The sequence below is a fragment of the Podarcis melisellensis genome (genome assembly GCF_964234715.1).
Source record: "Podarcis melisellensis genome assembly, chromosome: 8".
NCBI classification, from domain to species: Eukaryota; Metazoa; Chordata; class Lepidosauria; order Squamata; family Lacertidae; genus Podarcis; species Podarcis melisellensis.
Window position 1 is genome coordinate 82,746,756 of NC_138540.1, and position 19,720 is coordinate 82,766,475.

General features: G+C 52.5%; 1 protein-coding gene across 2 annotated transcripts; it reads left to right on the forward strand.

Annotated features, from left to right (window-relative positions):
• Positions 1–3,250: 3,250 nt before the first annotated feature.
• LOC309376124 (gap junction delta-2 protein-like) lies at positions 3,251–17,859 on the forward strand. 2 transcript variants are annotated; one of them, XM_081922322.1, is made up of 3 exons: positions 3,251–3,692; positions 11,186–11,642; positions 17,484–17,859. In XM_081922322.1, exons 1-3 carry the CDS (start codon positions 3,622–3,624, stop codon positions 17,844–17,846), a joined length of 891 nt encoding a protein of 296 aa, XP_081778448.1. In that variant the 5' UTR covers positions 3,251–3,621; the 3' UTR covers positions 17,847–17,859. The 2 variants fall into 2 exon arrangements, with proteins under 2 accessions (XP_081778448.1, XP_081778449.1); XM_081922323.1 differs by having other exon boundaries at positions 3,251–3,688.
• The last annotated feature ends 1,861 nt before the right edge of the window (positions 17,860–19,720 follow it).

Below are 19,720 nucleotides of genomic sequence, written 5' to 3' on the forward strand. Positions count from 1 at the left end.
CATGTGCCAGCCCTTGAGATATTTGAAGATGGCTATCCTATGTCCTCTCAGTCTCCTCTTTTCCAGACTAAACATATTCAACTCCTTTAACTGTTCCTCATCAGGCTTGGTTTCCAGACCCTTGATCATCTTGGTCGCCCACCTTCCAGCTTGTCAACATCTTTCTTAAATTGTGGTGCCCAGAACAGTACTCCAAGTGTAGTCTGACCAAGGTAGAATAGAGTGGTACTATAAACATTAGGAAGAACTTCCTGACAGTAAGAGCTGTTCGACAGTGGAATTTGCTGCCAAGGAGTGTGGTGGAGTCTCCTTCTTTGGAGGTCTTTAAGCAGAGGCTTGACAACCATATGTCAGGAGTGCTCTGATGGTGTTTCCTGCTTGGCAGGGGGTTGGACTCGATGGCCCTTGTGGTCTCTTCCAACTCTATGATTCTATGATTCTATTACTCCAAAGAATCTTATCGGGAACAGTTGAGGAAGCTGGGTATGTTTAGCCTGGAAAAGAGGAGACTGAGAGGAGCTGTGAAAGCCACCTTCAAATATCTCCAAGGCTGTAACATGTACAGAAAAAGTTTAATGCTCCTCAGATTGTGGGAAGTCAATTCCAATTCCACTTTCTGCTTCCAATGGAAGAACAATAATTGGATTACACTAGGAGCCACCTACATGGGATGCGGGTGCCGCTGTGGTTTAAACCACTGAGCCTAGGACTTGCCGATTTGAAGGTTGGTGGTTCGAATCCCCACGAGGGGGTGAGCTCCTGTTGTTCTGTCCCTGCTCCTGCCAACCTAGCAGTTCGAAAGCACGTCCAAGTGCAAGTAGATAAATAGGTACCACTCCGGCGGGAAGGTAAACGGCGTTTCTGTGTGTTGCTCTGGTTTGCCAGAAGCGGCTTAGTCATGCTGGCCACATGACCCGGAAGCTGTCTGTGGACAAACGCTGGCTCCCTCGGCCTATAGAGCGAGATGAGCGTGAAACCCAAGTCGTCGGCGACTGGACCTAACGGTCAGGGGTACCTTTCCCTTTAGGAGCCACCTGTCTGGCAGTCATTTCAATGTATTTATGTGCTTTCTGAGCATGTGCAAAGTACAAAATAACTGCATGCTCCTCTTCCCTTGCTACGCAAGAGATCCTTGCCAGTGAAGAATCTGCGGCAGAATCTCAGGGACGGAAGTCAGGTTTTGTCTTCACAGCAAGAGTAGTAAATGGGAACCATTCATTAATGGCTCTTTCTCTGGTGACACCTTGGGGGTGGGAGTTCAGCAAAACCTCCTTCCTCTGGAGAGACCCCAGGCACTGAGAAAGAAGCCAGTTCCTACCTGCCTGCTCCCTATCCTGCCAAGCTCGGGAGCCTGGTCACACCAAAGTGTGACCGATCTCTGGCACCCCGGAATTGACATGAGAGATGGATGTCCTGGGCTCAGAAAACTGGTCCTAGAGCCCCGCTCAAATCAGACCTGGAGAATGTCAATGGGCTTGGCCCATTGCAACAGCCTTCGGGCCAGGATCAGATCCAGGGGAGGCAATATTTTATGTTGCAAACGGCCCTGTCATCACAGAGTCCTAGAGTTGGAAAAGACCTTGAAACCAGGACTCTAAAATTAAGAGTCTCCTGTTCTAGTGACTGAGCTATTTCAGCTGTCATCTTTGGATGAAGGGCGGTAAACAAATCTAATAAAATATAAAAAATGAAAGGGAAAGAGAATGAGTAGACGCAGAGGAGGGACGACTGGACCTTGGCACAATGGGCAGAAGAGGAGGGTTTTCTTGCGCACAGAGAGACAGAGAAAACGGTGGCTGCAGAATCCCCTTTCTCCTCTCCTGTAATTAAGCCACGCACCGCGATCGGGACAGGATCGAGTCCTGGAGCCGCTGGTTTTATGGAGTGGCCAAAAGCGAAAACCCTGGTGTCTGTGTGGACAGAGTGGAGTGGGAGGGAGACCTCGCAACAGCAGCAGCACAGCAGTGTCTCGGACACACCGCAATTCTCTCGCCCTCTCAATACTGCAACACGTGTGTGTTGTGCGTGTGCACACGCTTCCGCCTCCTCCCCCCCCCCCGGTGCAGAAATTCTGCAACTCCCCGTCATCGGGGAGGTGGGTGGGGGGCCGCTTCCTTTACCACCCGGCAAGAACACTGTGAGCTCTCCGTCCATCTCTCTCCCTGGCGTTTGTGTGTGTTAACAGACTGCAGCAATGAATGCAGCGGAAACACTGCAAGGTGTGCGTGCACGTGTGGGCGCGCTCTCGCAACAATCGCAGCGCGTGCCGTTGCATGCACGCCACGACATTCCTCCACTAATCATAATAGTGTAGTGGACACCCGCAGGAATAGGCTTGGGGGGTGGGGTGCGCGCGAAGTAAAATATTTAAAGTGGGGCGGAGGGAGGGAGTTCCCAGCGCCTGGACCTTTCGCCTGGCATCTGCGCTACAGCAAACTTTCGTTCTTTTTAAAACGGATGCTGGTCCAGTTTATTACACTTGCCCTTCACAATGGGGCCCCCAGGGCGGGTTGCAACCACAAAAACACAGCCGTGGTTCATTCGTGAGGGCAGTTGACCCCCTCCCTGCCCCCCTGCACTGGCCTTGGACGGCCACGGAGTTGCAATAGCAGTAGGAATACTGAGAAATTCGAAATTGCACCGTGCGTAAACAACGCACATGTTGGATACGGTTCCCCTATCGCCTGCGTGCGCGCATATACAGCTCGTGAGAGAGAGCCGTCCCTACTTACTAGATTCGCAATATTCACGATTCTCTTGCTCCGGGAGTTACCCCGGCTGGGGAGCCCAGGCTGCGGCCGGAGGAGCCACCTCCCGCTCCCCCCTCTGCAAATCGCCTTCCACCCACGAGGTCCCTCCCCAGCAGCCTGCAAGAGACCCCCACCCCACCCCCTAACCAGATCGCCCTCCCCCGGACCCCCTGGAGCGGCAGCTTGGCGCCGGGCCACCCCAGCGCTCGCCCGCGTCCGGCGTGGTCTTCCCGGAGCCGGGGCTGCAAGATCCAGGCGTCGCCTCCCCGCAAAGTCCTCTTCCTGCTCCGACCTCACCAGGGACTTGCTGCTTGCGCAGCCCTGGCGGTGGGCACTTTCTTCCTCCTCCCTGGTGGTGGTGGTGGGGCGCGCACCACCCACCACCCCTCCCTCCCTCCCTCGCCTCCGCGCGCCCTCGTCCCTGCTTGCCTCCCTCCCTCCCTCTCGCGCGCCCGCCCGCCCGGCGCTTAATCCGCCTCTCCGCCCTTGACACGCGCGCCCAGGTGGCGCCAGGAGACGGAGCCGAGCGCGGCGCGCCGCGGAGAGAGCGAGAGAGGATCCCCCGGTTCCCGGTGGCAGCATGAGCAGCAGCAGGGCACCGGGGGAGACGGTGGCGACGGCGGCCTCTTCCTCCTCTTGCTCTCCGCGTCTTCCTCGTCGCCCTGCTGCTCCGGATGCCCCCGCAGCCCGCTCCTCCTGCGCCAGGCGGGGCGCCGCTGCGCGCAGCTGATGGCGACGGCGGCGGGCCGGCTGTGAGCAGGGCGATCGCGGGCAGGACTCGGCGGACTAGGCGGGCGGCGGCGGCAGCGGCGGCGGCGACCATCCCTCGGCGGAGCCCTCGGATGCGGGGAGACCCGTGCAGCCCGGAGCGATGGGAGAGTGGACCATTTTGGAAAGGCTGCTGGAGGCTGCGGTGCAACAGCATTCCACCATGATAGGCAGGTGAGAGAGAGAGAGAGGGCGAGACACCAAGTGGACTAGCCGCTTGGCGAGACCGGCGGGGCAAGGAGAGCGAGCGAGCAAGCGCAGGGAAGAACGGACGACCCGGCAGGATCTGCCCCGCGCGTAAAGTTGGGAAGGTGGCTCGGTTAGGGCTGGGAGCCCGGACGCCTGAGTCCCAGAGGGAGGGTCTCGGAGGGGCTTCTGCACAGCCAAGGTGGGGGGCATGTCCGGCAGGGGCGGCTGGCCATTGTAGGGGCCTCGGGGCAAAGACAGAAGCTGCAGGGGTTGAACCACAGCTGCTGCTGCTGCTTCGCCTCCCTGGGTGTCCAGCTGGGCCTGCCGTCCCCGGGACCTTTTCTCCGAGGAAGGGATCTGATCTGGGAAGACCCTTTCAGGAGTCCTTGGCTTGGCGAGAGTCCGGCTGGTGCGTTTTTACGCGGAGGGTAGAAGCGCCGCGTCAGGTTCCCCCTTCTGCGAGGAGAACCCGGAGAGCTGGTGCGGCTTGCCGGAGCCGGAAGGATGCTCTCTGCGCTTCCTCGCCGCCGGGTCCCCTTCCCTTCCAGCGCCCGGTCCTGCCGGGGGCAAGTGGCGCAGGGATTCCCCACCGCCGGGTCGCCGAAGAACCCTGCAGCGCCGGAACGGCTTCGCACAGGCTTCCCCCAGACTTAATAGTTGCTTCTCTCAGATGCCGGGTGGGCCGTATGCGTATTAAAGTCAGAAAGAGCTATGCACCGAGACGGGTCCATCTAGTTCAATATTGCCTACACACTTTGACAGCGGCTCTCCAGGGTTTCACGCACGGAGATGCCGGGGGATTGAACCTACGACCTTCTGCATGCCAAGCAGGCGTCCAAACCTTGAGCTACAGCCCTTTTCCAGAGGTGCATTCTTCCCCTCTGTATTGGAAAGCTTGTGCCAAACATATGATCTAAAACAGAATCACCCAGCCAGCCGTCTGGAAGATTGTTAAAATTGTTACCAGAGTGGCTTGCAGAGTTAGGAAAGGCTGGTGGAGTAACCAGGGTAAAATATATCAGCTTGGCAGCCTGGCTTTGTCTAGTGCTTGGCAGAGCAGAAGAGGGGAAGTTCCTACAGATGGGAATGGGGTTTGCCAAATCTGGAAGCCTTATCCCTTTCCACCAGGGAGGAAAATTATGGGCAGGTGGGTTCTTTCAACTTGAACCAAGGGCGGCTGGACCTGAGACATGGCACTGCCCGAGACATAATGTGGCACAGCATCACACCTGTGGGTATTTTACAGGGTGCCCAGACAGGTCCCTGCTCCAAGGAGACTGCAATCTATAAGTTTCCACAGCAGCGGGAGATGCAGCAGAAGGAGGGGTGGGAGAGGCAGGTGTGACTGGAGTTACAGACCCACAGAGGTGTCCGTGGGGACGGACAGAAAGGCAGGCAAAAGGTCAATGGGCATGTGCAGAGTGTTTGCGACCCGCAGCGAAGCAGCTGCAATGAACCCGCTTCCCACCCACCTCTAGGTTGCTTCATCAGAGGGCTAACACTCAGACAGGTTTATCTTTTGAGAAACCAAACAATACACAGACTCTGTAAATGGGGACTGGCCTAAAAAAATAAAAATGGAAAGAAAGTGTGTGTGAAAGAATAGAGAGACAACAGGTTTCTGGCAGGCTGATAATCGCCTTCTTCAATAACTCTGGGGCCTGCCAGATACTGCAGGACTCACCCCTGCTAGGTGGGGCTGGAGGGCCAAAGGTTGCCCCCTCTGTTTTAAGGGATACTTGGGGTGGCCTCATGAAGCCACTGTGTCTCCCTAATCTGACCACTTTCCTCCACTGCTGTCTTATTTGACCCTCTCTCCATCACCCTTTCTTTTATTGGGGGCGGTGGTGGCAGTGCCACCAGAATTAATAGCATAGGGAGCATCTCCCCATGGTTTGGGGACGGCAGCATGGGCAGAAGCTCAGCCCACTCAAGTGTCTTTGTAAGCAAAGGCTACACACCGAGAGCCAGTATGGTCTCGTGGTTAGAGTGCTGGACTTGGACCCGGGAGACCAGGGTTCGAATCCCCGCTCGCACAGAGCTGGCTGGGTGTGACCTTGGGGGCCAGTCACTGCCTCTCAGCCTATCCCACCTCACAGGGTTGTTGTGGGGATTAAATAGGATGGAGGCCACCCTGAGCTCCTTGGAGGAAAAAGGTGGGGGATATAAATGCAATAGAAATAAGTAAATAATGAGAGGTGGGGAAGAGCGAGCCAGACAGGTGGGCAGTGGGGACTGTGTGGGTGGATGGAGGATGTAATTAACAGGAATTAGGTGTGCGGGGGTGGGGAGTGCTGAGAGGAAGCATAAACAGGGAGGTGAAAGAAGAAAGGGCAACACATCCTTTCTTCAGCACCCAGGAGACTGGCTCAGATAAGTGGTCTATCCATCTCAGCATCCCGTCTCCAAGGGCAACCAAACCAAGATGATGCAGAAGAGGCCACTGGGACGTCCCAGAGAATGTCCCTTCAACCAGTTTAAACTTCTGCTTTCAGTGTCTTTGGGCTTTAAATTTTCTTGTCACCCTTTTGCTCTCCTGCATGCTCTCTTCATTCCTCACACACCTCAAGATTTGATGTCCTTTTTGTCCCTCTGCATCCTTTGCTCTTTCCCTGTGGAATGAAGCCTTCCTCCTAACGGCCTGCATTACCCAGTCTCTTCCCATCTTGAAGTGTTGCCTGCAAACCCATCTTTCTGAAAAAGTGGTCTATAATACCTATATGGAGGAGAAGGGGAAGAAATGTCAATGGCGGGGTCAGAAGGTCACTAAATACGAGAGGTCCTGCCTGTGACCTTTCTCTGCAAAGCCTAAATAAACACGAGTGCAAAGAGCCTTTGTTCGCAATAGCGGTCTTTCTACCTTTGCTGAGCTCATTCAACACTAGCGGAAAAGAAAACCTTACCTCTCAAACAAATCCATTTGAACTTTTTAAGTATGTTGTTGCTCAGCAGGTTCCTTTGCAAATATTTTTGTTGTGACTGATGAATCATGGCATCACAGAGTCTGAAGGGACCTGGAAGGCTCATCTAGCCCAACTCCCTGCAATGCAGGAATATACAGCTGTCCCTTATGGGAATCGAACCTGTGACTTTGGTGCTATCAGCACCATGTGAGCAGGGCTTGACCAAGGTTTGCTTTTTGATAATTTTAGCCGCCCTCGTGGACCTGGTACCATTCAGATATTTTGGACTACAGCTTCTGGCACCGGCTGGGGCTGATGGGATTTGTAGTCCAAAACATCTGGAAGGTGCCAGGTTGGCAAAAAAAAATAACAATATACAGTGGTACCTCAGGTTAAGTACTTAATTCATTCTGGAGGTCTGTTCTTAACCTGAAACTGTTCTTAACCTGAAGCACCACTTTAGTTAATGGGGCCTCTTGCTGCTGCCGCACCGCCGGAGCACGATTTCTGTTCTCATCCTGAAGCAAAGTTCTTAACCCAAGGTAATATTTCTGGGTTAGTGGAGTCTGTAACCTGAAGCGTATGTAACCCGAGGTACCACTGTAATGGTTATCTGTGGGAACCCTGTCCATCAAACTCATTCTCCCTTGGCTCTCTCGCTCTCTCTGTGTAGGGGGGCATTTTAGCAAACTGCTACTCCTGCCAGACGTTGCCTTTATAAGACAAGCAAGCTGAGAATGCTAAATGACCCCTCCTCCAAAGATGTGGCTGGGTGTGCCCAAAACTGAGGTTTTCCCCCTTTCCTTCCTCAGTTCAGACCAAGAGGTCTTTCAATCAAAACTTCAGATTGTTAGCACACAAGAGCCAGGACTCAGACGCACACGCAGGATCCAGCCCACACAACAAATCCCCAGTGCAAAATGAAAACTATAAATAGGAGTAGATAGGTGGAAAAGGGAAACAAACATGGAATCCTGTGTCCTTAAACGCAGCCGACCGAGATGTGTTTGGACCTTGCCAGCCTAGGCTATGCGCCTCAACATTTGTGCACCTCCTGCTGTTTCTATTCCTAGCCTATGAAGATCTCCCCTCCCCATTCTTAGAGGAGACACAAATTACCCAAGGCTTAAATCTTAGAAGCAGGGGTGCACCATTTCTGAAAGGAGGAGAGAGATTGGACCTCCATCTTTCCTGTAAGTCAGACTGCTGGTTTTGGTAAATGGACAAGAATTGGTAGAACGACCCGGTCTTGAGACAGAGACACTTTGCGTGTGCTCAGAGGCATGCTGGCACAGGAAATAGCTTGTGGGGCAGAACCCTTTCTCGGATGTAAATATCAGACAGGAACAGTGCTGCTCTTGTGCATGCAGCTTCATGGGATGCAAAAGGCTCCCAAAAGAGACTTGCCTACAATTGCACGGTTCGCCCAGGCAGTTTAAATGGTCCAAGGCTTAGTCTTATTTTTAATCATTGTGCTTGACTGCATTACACAGGAACATTGAAAGCTGCCTTAGACTGAGTCAGGCCACTGGGCCCATCTAGTTCAATATTGTCTACACTGATTGGCAGTTGCTCTCCAGGCTTTTAGGCCAGAGTCTTCTCCTATCTGGAGAATAAACCTGGGACATTCTGCATTCAAAGCAGCTGCTCTCACCGAGCAATGACACAGATGGATCCTACACCACCCTGAAACCCAGTAGGACAAATGCTTGAATGAATTAAATCCGCGTTGTCACATTTTATTTGCGTATTTTATATTTTTATAAATGGGAGAAGGCAAACTTTTCCATGGACGTAACTGCACCTTCATCCCGATGCCAATGTTGCAGCAACTTAGCTTTGCCTAGCAGTGGAACCGCAAGATCTAAGGGAGTACCCTTTGGAAAAGGATGTGAACCTGTGAATCATAGAATTGTAGAGCTGGAAGGGACCCCTGTGGTCATCTAGTCCAACCCCCTGCAATGCAGGAATCTCAGCTAAAGCATCCATGGCAGATGGCCATCCAACCTCTGCTTAAAAACCTCCAAGCAGAGTCCAAACCTCCCGAGGGAGACCGTTCCACGGTCAAACAACTCTTATTGTCAGAAAGTTTTTCCTGATGTTTAGTCAGAATCTCCTTTCTGGGAGGAAAAATCATCCTGTGTTGCATTCTAAATTGCAAGCTCCTTGGGGCAGGGACCTCCCTTCATATGCTTTTCACAACAAAGGTCCGTATAGTTAAAGCCATGGTTTCCCCAGTAGTAATGTATGGAAGTGAGAGCTGGACTATAAAGAAGGCTAATCGCCGAAGAATTGATGCTTTTGAATTATGGTGCTGGAGGAGACTCTTGAGAGTCCCATGGACTGCAAGAAGATCAAACCTCTCCATTCTTAAGGAAATCAGCCCTGAGTGCTCACTGGAAGGACAGATTGTGAAGCTGAGGCTCCAAGACTTTGGCCACCTCATGAGAAGAGAAGACTCCTTGGAAAAGACCCTGATGTTGGGAAAGATGGAGGGCACAAGGAGAAGGGGACGACAGAGGACGAGATGGTTGGACAGTGTTCTCGAAGCGACCAGCATGAGTTTGACCCAACTGCGGGAGGCAGTGGAAGACTGGAGTGCCTGGCGTGCTCTGGTCCAGGGGGTTACGAAGAGTCGGACACGACTAAACGACTCAACAACAACAACAACATCCCTTCCAATTCTACTATTCTTACGATCCTCTGGACAGGCGGTCTGAACTGTGAGCATCGCTCTGCTCCTGCCTGACTGCAAGGCACAAAATCCAGCTACCCGGGCTACCCAAATAGTCTCTGATCCACCTTCCTACCCTCTCAGAATGTCACCTCCCTTTCTGCATTTTGCTTTTGCTCTCCGGTCATTCTTTGTGCCAAATGCCAGCGTTTTCTCATTCATCTTCCTTACCAGTGCTACTGGCAAAAAACTCTGCGTCCTGTCCTTAGGTTTAATTTCACCCTCCCTTCTCCCCCTCCTCGATATTGCAGCTCTGATGGGAACTGCGGAGTTGGCGAAAAGCAACTTCTCTTCTCCCCCTCCTCCCCTCCTCTGAAGTGCGCAAATTGACTCACTTGCTAGATTTTGCGTCGCTGCAGAAACCCAAGTCTCCCTCGTGCCCTTGAAGCTGTCCTAGGTATATACTCTCTCAAACTGTCTCTACTGCGTGCATACCTGGCAGTGCAGTCCTATATACATCCACTCAAAAGTTAAGCCCCACTGGCTCTCAGGTAAATGGGTATTAGACTGCACCCGCAATGTTGCTTTCAGCTTTCTCTGCCCGTGCAATGAAATCTGAATTCATTTGCGGAGGAAGAAGAAGAAGAGGAGGAGTTTGGATTTGATATCCCGCTTTATCACTACCCTAAGGAGTCTCAAAGCGGCTAACAATCTCCTTTCCCTTCCTCCCCCACAACAAACACTCTGTGAGGTGAGTGGGGCTGAGAGACTTCAGAGAAGTGTGACTAGCCCAAGGTCACCCAGAAGGAGGAGCGGGGAAGCGAACCCAGTTCACCAGATTACAAGTCCACTGCTCTTAACCACTACACCACACTGGCGATTCCTCTTAACTTGCAGTGGATTGGGGCTCTTGGAAGCCCTTCTGCTTTCACCCAGCCTCTCAGCTGTTTCCCAAGAGGTGCTCCGAGGAAGCCCCCAATCCCCTGGCTCCATAAATTTAAGACTTTCCCCAAAGAATCCTGGGAAATGTAGTTTGTTAAAGGGTCTGGGAATTATAGCCCTGTGAGGGTTAAACCATAGCTCCCTCTATCTATCTATCTATCTATCTATCTATCTATCTATCTATCTATCATCATCTATCTATCTATATCATCCATCTATCTATCTATCTATCTATCTATCTATCTATCTATCTATCTATCATCTATCTATCATCTATCTATCTATCTATCCAGTGGTACCTCGGAAGTGAAACGGAATCCATTCCAGAAGCCCGTTTGACTTCCAAAACAGTCAGAGACCAAAGCGCAGCTTCTAATTGACTGCAGGAACCTCCTGCAGCCAATCGGAAGCCCTGCCAGATGTTCAGGTTCCAAATAACGTTTGCAAACCGGAACACTCACGTCTGGGTTTGCGGCATTCGGGAGCCAAAACATTTGATTCGCAAGGCGTTTGGGATCTTGAGATGTGTGGCACTTACACAGCTACAACCCCAGAGGCTCTCCTTCAACATTTGTGTGTGCGTGTCTTCTAAAAGTCAGATAGTTGTATATTTCCTTGACATCTGACGGGAGGGCGTTCCACAGGGCGGGTGCCACTACCGAGAAGGCCCTCTGCCTGGTTCCCTGTAACCTCACTTCTCGCAGTGAGGGAATCGCCAGAAGGCCCTCGGAGCTGGACCTCAGTGTCCGGGCAGAACGATGGGGGTGGAGATGCTCCTTCAGGTATCCTGGGCCTTTGAGGCTGTTTAGGGCTTTAAAGGTCAGCACCAACCCTTTGAATTGTGCTTGGAAATTGGGAGCCGATGTAGATATTTTAGGACCTGTGTTATATGGCCACAATGGCCATCCGCAGTCTCCCTTAATATCTCCCTCTGCTCTCCTCTCCTTCCGTCCCACCAGGATCCTGCTGACAGTGGTGGTGATCTTCCGCATCCTGATTGTGGCCATCGTGGGAGAGACGGTTTACGAGGACGAGCAGACGATGTTCATGTGCAATACGCTGCAGCCCGGGTGCAACCAGGCCTGCTACGACAAGGCCTTCCCCATCTCCCACATCCGCTACTGGGTGTTCCAGATCATCCTGGTCTGCACGCCCAGCCTCTGCTTCATCACCTACTCAGTGCACCAGTCGGCCAAGCAGAGAGACCGCCGCTACTCCTTCCTCTACCCGCTGCTGGAGAAGGACGGCCGGAAGGTGAAGAACGTCAACGGCATCCTGGTGCAGAACCCGGACGGCTCCTCCAAGGAGGAACCCGACTGCCTGGAGGTGAAGGAGATCCCCAGTGCCCCCATGCGGCCCCCCAAGAGCTCCAAGGTCAAGCGACAGGAGGGCATCTCCCGCTTCTACATCATCCAGGTCAGTCAGGGCGCTAGAGGGCTCCCCTTTGCTTGCTGCACTCCCAACTCCTCCCTAAGATTGGGGGGGCCGGGGACTTGCTCAACAGCTCGCGAAAAGGCCGAGAGGTTGCAGGGAGGAGTCGTGCATGAGCCTGTCATGTGGTGCGGCGGCAAGTGAGGCCAAGGCTATTCTAGGTTGTTCCATCATAGCCTTGCACAATCCGGCAAAATGTGCCCAGCCGCCTATCCCCTTAGATGGCAGGCAGAATTCTGTGTGCCACCCCATGCCCCCTGCGCCAGTCTAGTGCAATAGCATAGACGGCCCCCGGCGTTAAAACAATAGCCACCTGTCAAGGTGTGCGTAGGCCTGGAGAGGGGCACCGTCTTGTCCCTTGCCTCCGGCTGGCTCTAGATGTCATCCATCGGGCATGACCCACCAGGGTAGCTCAGTTGGTTAGAGCGTGGTGCTGATAACACCAAGGTCGTGGGTTCGATCCCTGTAAGGGACAGAGTTGCAGCGGGTTGGACTGGATGATCTTCAGGCCCCTTCCAACTTGATGATTCTACGACCAATGCTTTGGGGTGCATTCATTCCCCCCACTCCCGGCTGGGTGTTGCGTGGCTGTAGCGCAGCTTTCAGCAACCCGGTGCCCTCGTTGGAGGAACACCGAGCTGACAGGGCCTCATGGGCATTGTAGTTCAAGGGCCCCCACCTGCTTGGCAAAGACTGGAACATTCTGGCAGACAGAACAACATCGGAGGAGCCTGTGTGTGATGGTCCCGTGGCTAACTGAGAGGCGAGGTCTGAGTCCAGTCCGAGGTCAATGGTGCGGTATGGAGGCTGTCCATCAAAGCTGTAGCTGGGTCCAAGGCGGAGAGTCGGGTGGGATCAGGTACTCTGACAGAAGAGCAGGACAGGGTTCTGTCAGAAACTAGCAACCAACAATGTTGCTCCCACAACCTGGGACTGGGGCTGACTGGCTTTTATCTGCCCCGAGGCATAGGGCGGCCCCGATCCACAGGTGACTCGCCTCTCCTGGCCTGGAGGCGAGCACTCCTCCTGCGGGAACTTAGTTCCCTCCGCCTCTCTGCCCTGAGCCTCTGCAGCTCCGGAGAGGCTGGAGGGTTACCGGACCCAGAGGCAACTTCCGCTTCCTCTGACGGGGCTGAGAGAGGAGCACCTGCAGGCAATGGGTCCTCCATCAGCTCAGGAGCCAGAGCAGACTCAGCTGATGCCTGCACTTGAGGATCCAGCACAGGTGAGGACCCTTCAGGCTCAAGCCCCAGCCCCGGCTCAGCTGGTTCTGGAGGCGGGGAATCCTGTGTAGGCTGGGATCCCTCAGGTTCAGCCTCTGAGTCCGAAATCCCAGGCCATCACACTGTGGCCTGTTTGGTCCAGTGTCCTGTTCTTGCAGCAGCCAGCCAGATGCAACAGCAGCTCTCCCCTCCGGTGGTCCCCAGCTGTTCAGAGACATTGCCGCCTCCGGCTGCGAGGGCACTAGTAGCCCTCTCCTCCATTAATTTGTCTGGTCCTCTTTTGGAGCCATTCGGGTTGGTGGCCATCGCTGCCTCTGGTGGCAATGAGTTCCATAGTTTAAATGTGCTCCAAATGAAGAAGTACTTTCTGATGGTAGAACTGTCTGATGGTTAGAGCCATTTGACAGTGGAACAGACGCCCTCGGAAGGTGGCGGACTCTGCTTCATGTAGGTTTCTAAACAGAGGATGGTGGCCATACATTGCGGATTATTTAGCTGCGATTCCTGCATTGCAGGGGGTCAGACTAGATGACCCTGGTCTTTCCTAGAAGCTCTACAATTCTACGAGAAGACAGGCTTTGAGGTATGTGGGCAAACTGTCTGGCTCCAATTTTAGGTGGAAGATAATAGCAATTTAATAATTGTAATATTTCTACCCCGCCCATCTGGCTGGGTGTGATGAGCAAGATTTCTAATTGAGGGTGAGCCAGGGATTGGGGGACAAAGTGGTTTCCCCCCCCCTCCTTGGAAATAGCAGAAATATATATAGCCTTATGCAAAAGGAACAAGGAGAGAACTTCGGCATTCGGGTTGCAGAATGCAGATCCCTTTCCTAAGCGCAGAGAATGTGCAGCCCGGACTCTAAGCGTCGTCCTGATCTTCCTTCCCAGCAGCCTACGCGAGAGAAAAGGGCACGAGGGTCTGGCGGCAACACGGTGACCATCTGTTTTATTTATAGACGCGCGGGGCGAGAACGAGTGTAGAAGGGAGGCAGCATTGGCAGCAGGCAGGAGTGGCGCTGAGACTTCAGGCTGTGCCAGCACCACCTGGAGAAATCCAACCATCTCTGAGCACCACAAGACACATCTTCCATGTGTCTTTCCAGAACCCCAGACAGCTCCCATGCTGTCCGGCTCCGGTGGGGCCTGTCAATGACCAGTTCGGATTCTCTGGGGTGGGGTGGGGTGGGGTGGGGTCTGGTTATGCAGCAAGGATAGAGCTAAGAGTAGGCACTCACACAGCATGATTCAGGCGGATTCGGCCAGGGTGTGGATTCAGCCTGCAGCCCAATTGGGTGGAAGAAGCCTCAAATCTCTGTGAGTTGGGCTGCCAGAGGGTGGGGTGCCCAGCAGGGAATGTACCAGTGCAGTGGTTCCCAAGCTTTTTTTGTGGAGGGGGGGGCGCTGCCACCCGCTTGGTTCCATAACCTCATCTCCCATGCCCCTTCCCCTATAAAAAGCACCATTCATGACAGCGGTGTGGACATCTCGCTAAGGAACACAACAACACAATGAAATTCAAAACGGCAACGGTCAGTTGTCCATTTATTCAGAATCCAATTAGATTGAGTCTAATTAACCAACTCAACAAAACTGATGAACTTGATGCAGCGATACCAGCTTTTCAAACTGGGATTGCCATTTAGCGACCTCGGTCCTGTATACCTGAAGGAGCGTCTCCACCCCCATCGTTCTGTCCGGACACTGAGGTCCAGTGCCGAGGGCCTTCTGGCGGTTCCCTCCCTGTGAGAAAGGAGGTTACAGGGGTCCAGGCAGAGGGCCTTCTTGGTAGTGGCGCCTGCCCTCTGGAACGCCCTCCCGTCAGACGTCAAGGAAATAGGCAGCTATCCTATTTTTAAAAGATATCTGAAGTCAGCCCTGTTTAGGGAAGTTTTTTTATATTTAATGCTGTATTGTTTTTAACACTCAATTGGGAGCCGCCCAGAGCGGATGGGGAATATTATTATTATTATTATTATTATTATTATTATTATTATTATTACAATTATTATTAGCGTCCCGCAAGTGCCTTCCCTGCTGGGAGCAAGAAAGGTGATACAGCGCCCCCAATTGTCTTTTAAATTAGAGTCTAAAAACCAGAGTTTCTCAAATTTGGGTCTCCCGCTGTTTTTGGACTATAATTCCCATAATCCCTAGCTAGCAGGACCAGAGAGGTCAAGGATGATGGGAACTGTAGTTCAAAAACAGGAGGACACCCCAAGTTTGAGAAACTCTGGTTTTTAAAGATTAGCCCTGCCCCACATTGATTTGGGGCTGGATCTGGGTGGGGCGTCCTCTGGATTTGGGGCAGGTGTGTGAGGAGAGGGTCTCCCCCCCTACACAAAGCCAGGCAGATATATTGAAAGCAGGCAGCGGAGAAGACCAAGTCAAAATCAGGAGCGGAAAACAGGAACGTTGCAGGACCAAGGTCAGCTCCAGCTGAAGCTGCTGGTCCATTCAAAAATCCAAATTCTGCTGCTGGGCTTAAAAGGGCATCTTTTTTCATTTTAGGGCCCTAGGCCCCGAACCCTGCTCAGTGCCCTCTAGGGTTCTGTTTCTCAAACTCAGATCTCCAGTTGTTGTTGGGCTACAACTCGCATCATCCAGCAGACGGTTCACAACCAAGCCTGGGACCCTAGGCGCACTGATTCCACCTGGTGACACATGTATGCAGCTCAGGCCTCCTAAATTTCATTGGGGCCGAAGTGTATGCCCTTGAATGCTCCCCCTTGCATGGAACTGTTGGGCTTAATCCTCTTCAGACTAGGGTTTGCCTGAACTTTTGGAAGGAAGCAGCGTGGGAAGATCTGCTCTCTGGTGTAGGCTTCTTAGCCACCTCCCTTCCAGCTCGCAGCTACCCAAATTGCCCGACTTGCTTTTTCTCCCTTCCTCGTTCCATCTCTCTCTCTCTCTTTAAAGATATTTATTAGAATTTTCAATATTAATACAATAAAAATAAAAAAACAAAGAAAAAAACAAAAATACAAAAATAAAAATAATTAAAAACACACAAATTTTCCATAACTTATTTTCCTTTGACTTACTTCCCAGACCTCCTCATACCTCCCTTTTTTGTATTCCAATTCAAATTGTTAGTTCAGCAAATCCTTATCAATAAGCTTTAGCCTAGTTCTAAACCTTTTTTTTCCATATTCTCTTAAAACATTACAGCTGGAAACCACTTAATTTCTATCCGACATCGTTCTAACATTCATTGATCCATCTCTCACACTTTATTGACTGTAGTTTGAACAAAGGAGCTAACACCTTCCACCAAACATGAGGCAGCAGATCAGTGCAAAAAAGTAAAAAGCCAAACAATGGGGACCCTGGCAGCAATTGAGGAACAATATTGCTGATTGATGATGCAAAGTTATCACACGGCTGAAAGCCAAACTCTTGCAGGTCCTTGCTAGGGGAGCAGCCTTGGCTTGTCGCTCTCGCAAAGAGAGACATTTGGTATGGAAAATTCATGAAGAAGCGTATTTGGGTAAGGAAGAGTCCTCCAGTTCTAGCTAACTACTAAGCTGAAGATCCAAGGGGTCCATGGTCGCTCCTTGGCTCTCAGCACATATAGATCCCAAGGCTGATCTCTCCCAAGGGGACCTGGAGGAGACAGAAAGCTAAGATCACAGGAAAGGTCAGCATGGATACCACAGGGAAAGTTTGGAGGTTCCTTACTCTCTCCGCTTCAGGCCCCTGCTGATTTGCATCAAGCAATTACAGTGGTACCTCGGGTTACATATGCTTCAGGTTACACACTCCGCTAACCCAGAAATAGTGCTTCAGGTTAAGAACTTTGCTTCAGGATAAGAACAGAAATCGGGCTCTGGCGGCGGCAGCAGGAGGCCCCATTAGCTAAAGTGGTGCTTCAGGTTAAGAACAGTTTCAGGTTAAGAACGGACCTCCGGAACGAATTAAGTACTTAACCCGAGGTGCCACTGTACAAGCCACTGAGTCATTATTAACAAAAAAACGAGTGCGAGGATAATCGCCAAAGGGCCTACAGTGGTACCTCAGGTTACATATGCTTCAGGTTACAGACTCCGCTAATCCAGAAATATTACCTCGGGTTAAAAACTTTGCTTCAGGATGAGAACAGAAATTGTGCAGCAGCAGCGCGGCGGCAGCAGCAGGAGGCCGCATTAGATAAAGTGGTGCTTCAGGTTAAGAATGGACCTCCGGAACAAATTAAGTACTTAACCCGAGGTATCACTGTATAGAGGAAAGGGAACCTGTGGCTGCCCGGATGTTGCTGGGCCTCTGGTTCCCATCAGCCTCTGTGGTGAGGGATGATGGGAGTTGTAGTTCAGTAGCATCTGGAGGTAGAAGAAGAAGAATTTGGATTTGATATCCCACCTTTCACTCCCTTTAAGGAGTCTCAAAGCAATCTCCTTTCCCTTCCTCCCCCACAACAAACACTCTGTGAGGTGAGTGGGGCTGAGAGACTTCAGAGAAGTGTGACTGGCCCAAGGTCACCCAGCAGCTGCATGTGGAGGAGCGGGGAAGCGAACCCGGTTCCCCAGATTACGAGTCCACCGTTCTGAACCACTACACCACACTCTCTGCCACCCCCTGACCCTGTTCCCCTTCTGCTGCTTTAGGTGGTTTTCCGCAATGCCCTGGAGATTGGCTTCCTGGCGGGACAGTACTTCTTGTACGGCTTCAACGTGCCGGCCATTTTCGAGTGCGACCGCTACCCGTGCGTCAAGGAGGTGGAGTGCTACGTGTCGCGGCCCACGGAGAAGACCGTCTTCCTCGTCTTCATGTTTGCCGTGAGCGGGATCTGCGTCCTCCTCAATCTGGCCGAGCTCAACCACCTCGGCTGGCGCAAGATCAAGACCGCCATCCGAGGGGTGCAGGCCAGGCGGAAATCCATCTGCGAGGTGCGGAAGAAGGACCTCTCCTCGCTGGCCCAAGTGCCTACGCTCGGACGGACGCAGTCGAGCGAGTCCGCCTACGTCTGAGCGCTCCCGATCCGGTTCGCCAACGCAGCAAGGAGAATGCTGGCCTGACCACAATACCTCCCAGGTTAACCATGCAATATTCAGTGGGTGCTTTCAAAAACAAAACGCCCTCCTCGCTTTCAGAGGACGGGGCCTCACGTTCGCTTTAAGGGCTGATGGGGGAAACCCAGCCCCTCAGGAGCCATGGGGCAGGAGCAAGGGGGAGGTAAATGGAGGAAGAGGCTTGGTGCCCCTTCCTTCTATGCGCTGGCTCCCGTCGATTATTTTCTCTTCTCTACACTTAACTAATGGTGCAAGCAAAACGGTGCAGTTTGCGAAAACTTGTGCCTACGACTCCTTTTTACGGACTGGTGATGAAAAACGCATGAATCGGCGGTGGGTGGGGGAGGCTTGGGGGGGGAACGTTGCTTGTGTGTGTGTATTTTTTAAAGGAAGCAACAACAGAAAGACAGAGAGAGGGGCTTTCCCCTCATGCACGACCGGATCTCTCTCTCTCTCATCTGCCGTGATGTAAATAGTGAAGGATGCAAATGTGATTTTATATAAAAAAGATAAGGTATGCAATAAAAAGAACCCCATTTTCTTCCTTGTTTTTCCTGGCAGCCTCTCTGTTGGTGCTGAGGGAATCGGTGGCGATGGTGTTGGGAGGATGAATGGGTCAGGTTGATGTCTGTGTGTGCTCCATAAATCCCAAGGGTATGGGGAGAAGACCAGATCACCATTCTGTCCCAGCCGCGGCATGTGGGGCGGCCCCGCAGTTTTGTTTGTTTTTCAATTGACCTTCTTCCGGGCTTTGAAGAGCAATCAGGCATGTGGAAGTGAAGTACAGTGGTACCTCGGGTTACATAGCTTCAGGTTACAGACTCTGTTAACCCAGAAATTTTACCTTGAGTTAAGAACTTTGCTTCAGGATGAGAACAGAAATTGTGCAGCGGCAGCAGGAGGCCCCATTAGCTAAAGTGGTGCTTCAGGTTAAGAACGGACCTCCAGAACGAATTAAGTAACCAGAGGTACCACTGAACAGTCACAATGCTCCTCTGGATTTCAGTGACTGAGCTGGGATACAAGGGCTCTGGGGCCCTGATCCTGGACCCACACTGACCAGGGCTTTGTATTTCAACACAAGAACATTGGATCTGGCTTGGTTTCTCCAGCAAGTCTTGCCCAAACCCCACTGGCAATGATTAAGTTGATCACTGCCAAGGCATGGCACCCAAACGGGAAAAGCATGTACCTCATACCAACGCATTCATATTGAGTCTGACTCCAACAAGTAACCTCCGGAACGAATGAAGTACTTAACCCGAGGTACCACTGTAGATGCAAGTTTCCCTCCACTGTCTCGCCACGAGAAATGAATTTGCACTGGCTTGATTTCTGCAGGTCAGGCTGCTGTTAAAACGGAGTTGGAAAAAACCTGCTCAAATCTACAGCAGTCGCCTTGTCCTAGCTACTGCCAACTCCTGCCTCCATCACTCTGACCGTGGGCACCTCTGGAGCATCTTTCCCAAGGCCACCCTGCTGTGGACGGAAGCGGCGTGGGGGGTGGTGGTTTTGTCTCTGACTGCCTGGGCCCAAGACGCAGAGCACAGCGAGGCTCCCCCCCTCTCCTTCCCCGCACATGTCCACAGACCCCTCCCAGCCCGGTCAGCTGCAGCGGACTCTCATCCCTTAATCTGCTCTCTAATAGGTCTAAAGCGGAGAAGGGGGTTAACCGGGCACCATCTGGCTTAGCCTGAGCGAAGGCCCAAGATCTCGTGGTGCAAAAGAGGCCTGCGAGGCGATCGGGGAGAACCAGAGTCCCTTCCTGCCCCACAGGCTATGGGGAGGACGGATGTTGCGTTTCCGGAGTCCCCCTCCTGCTTCCCGAGAGC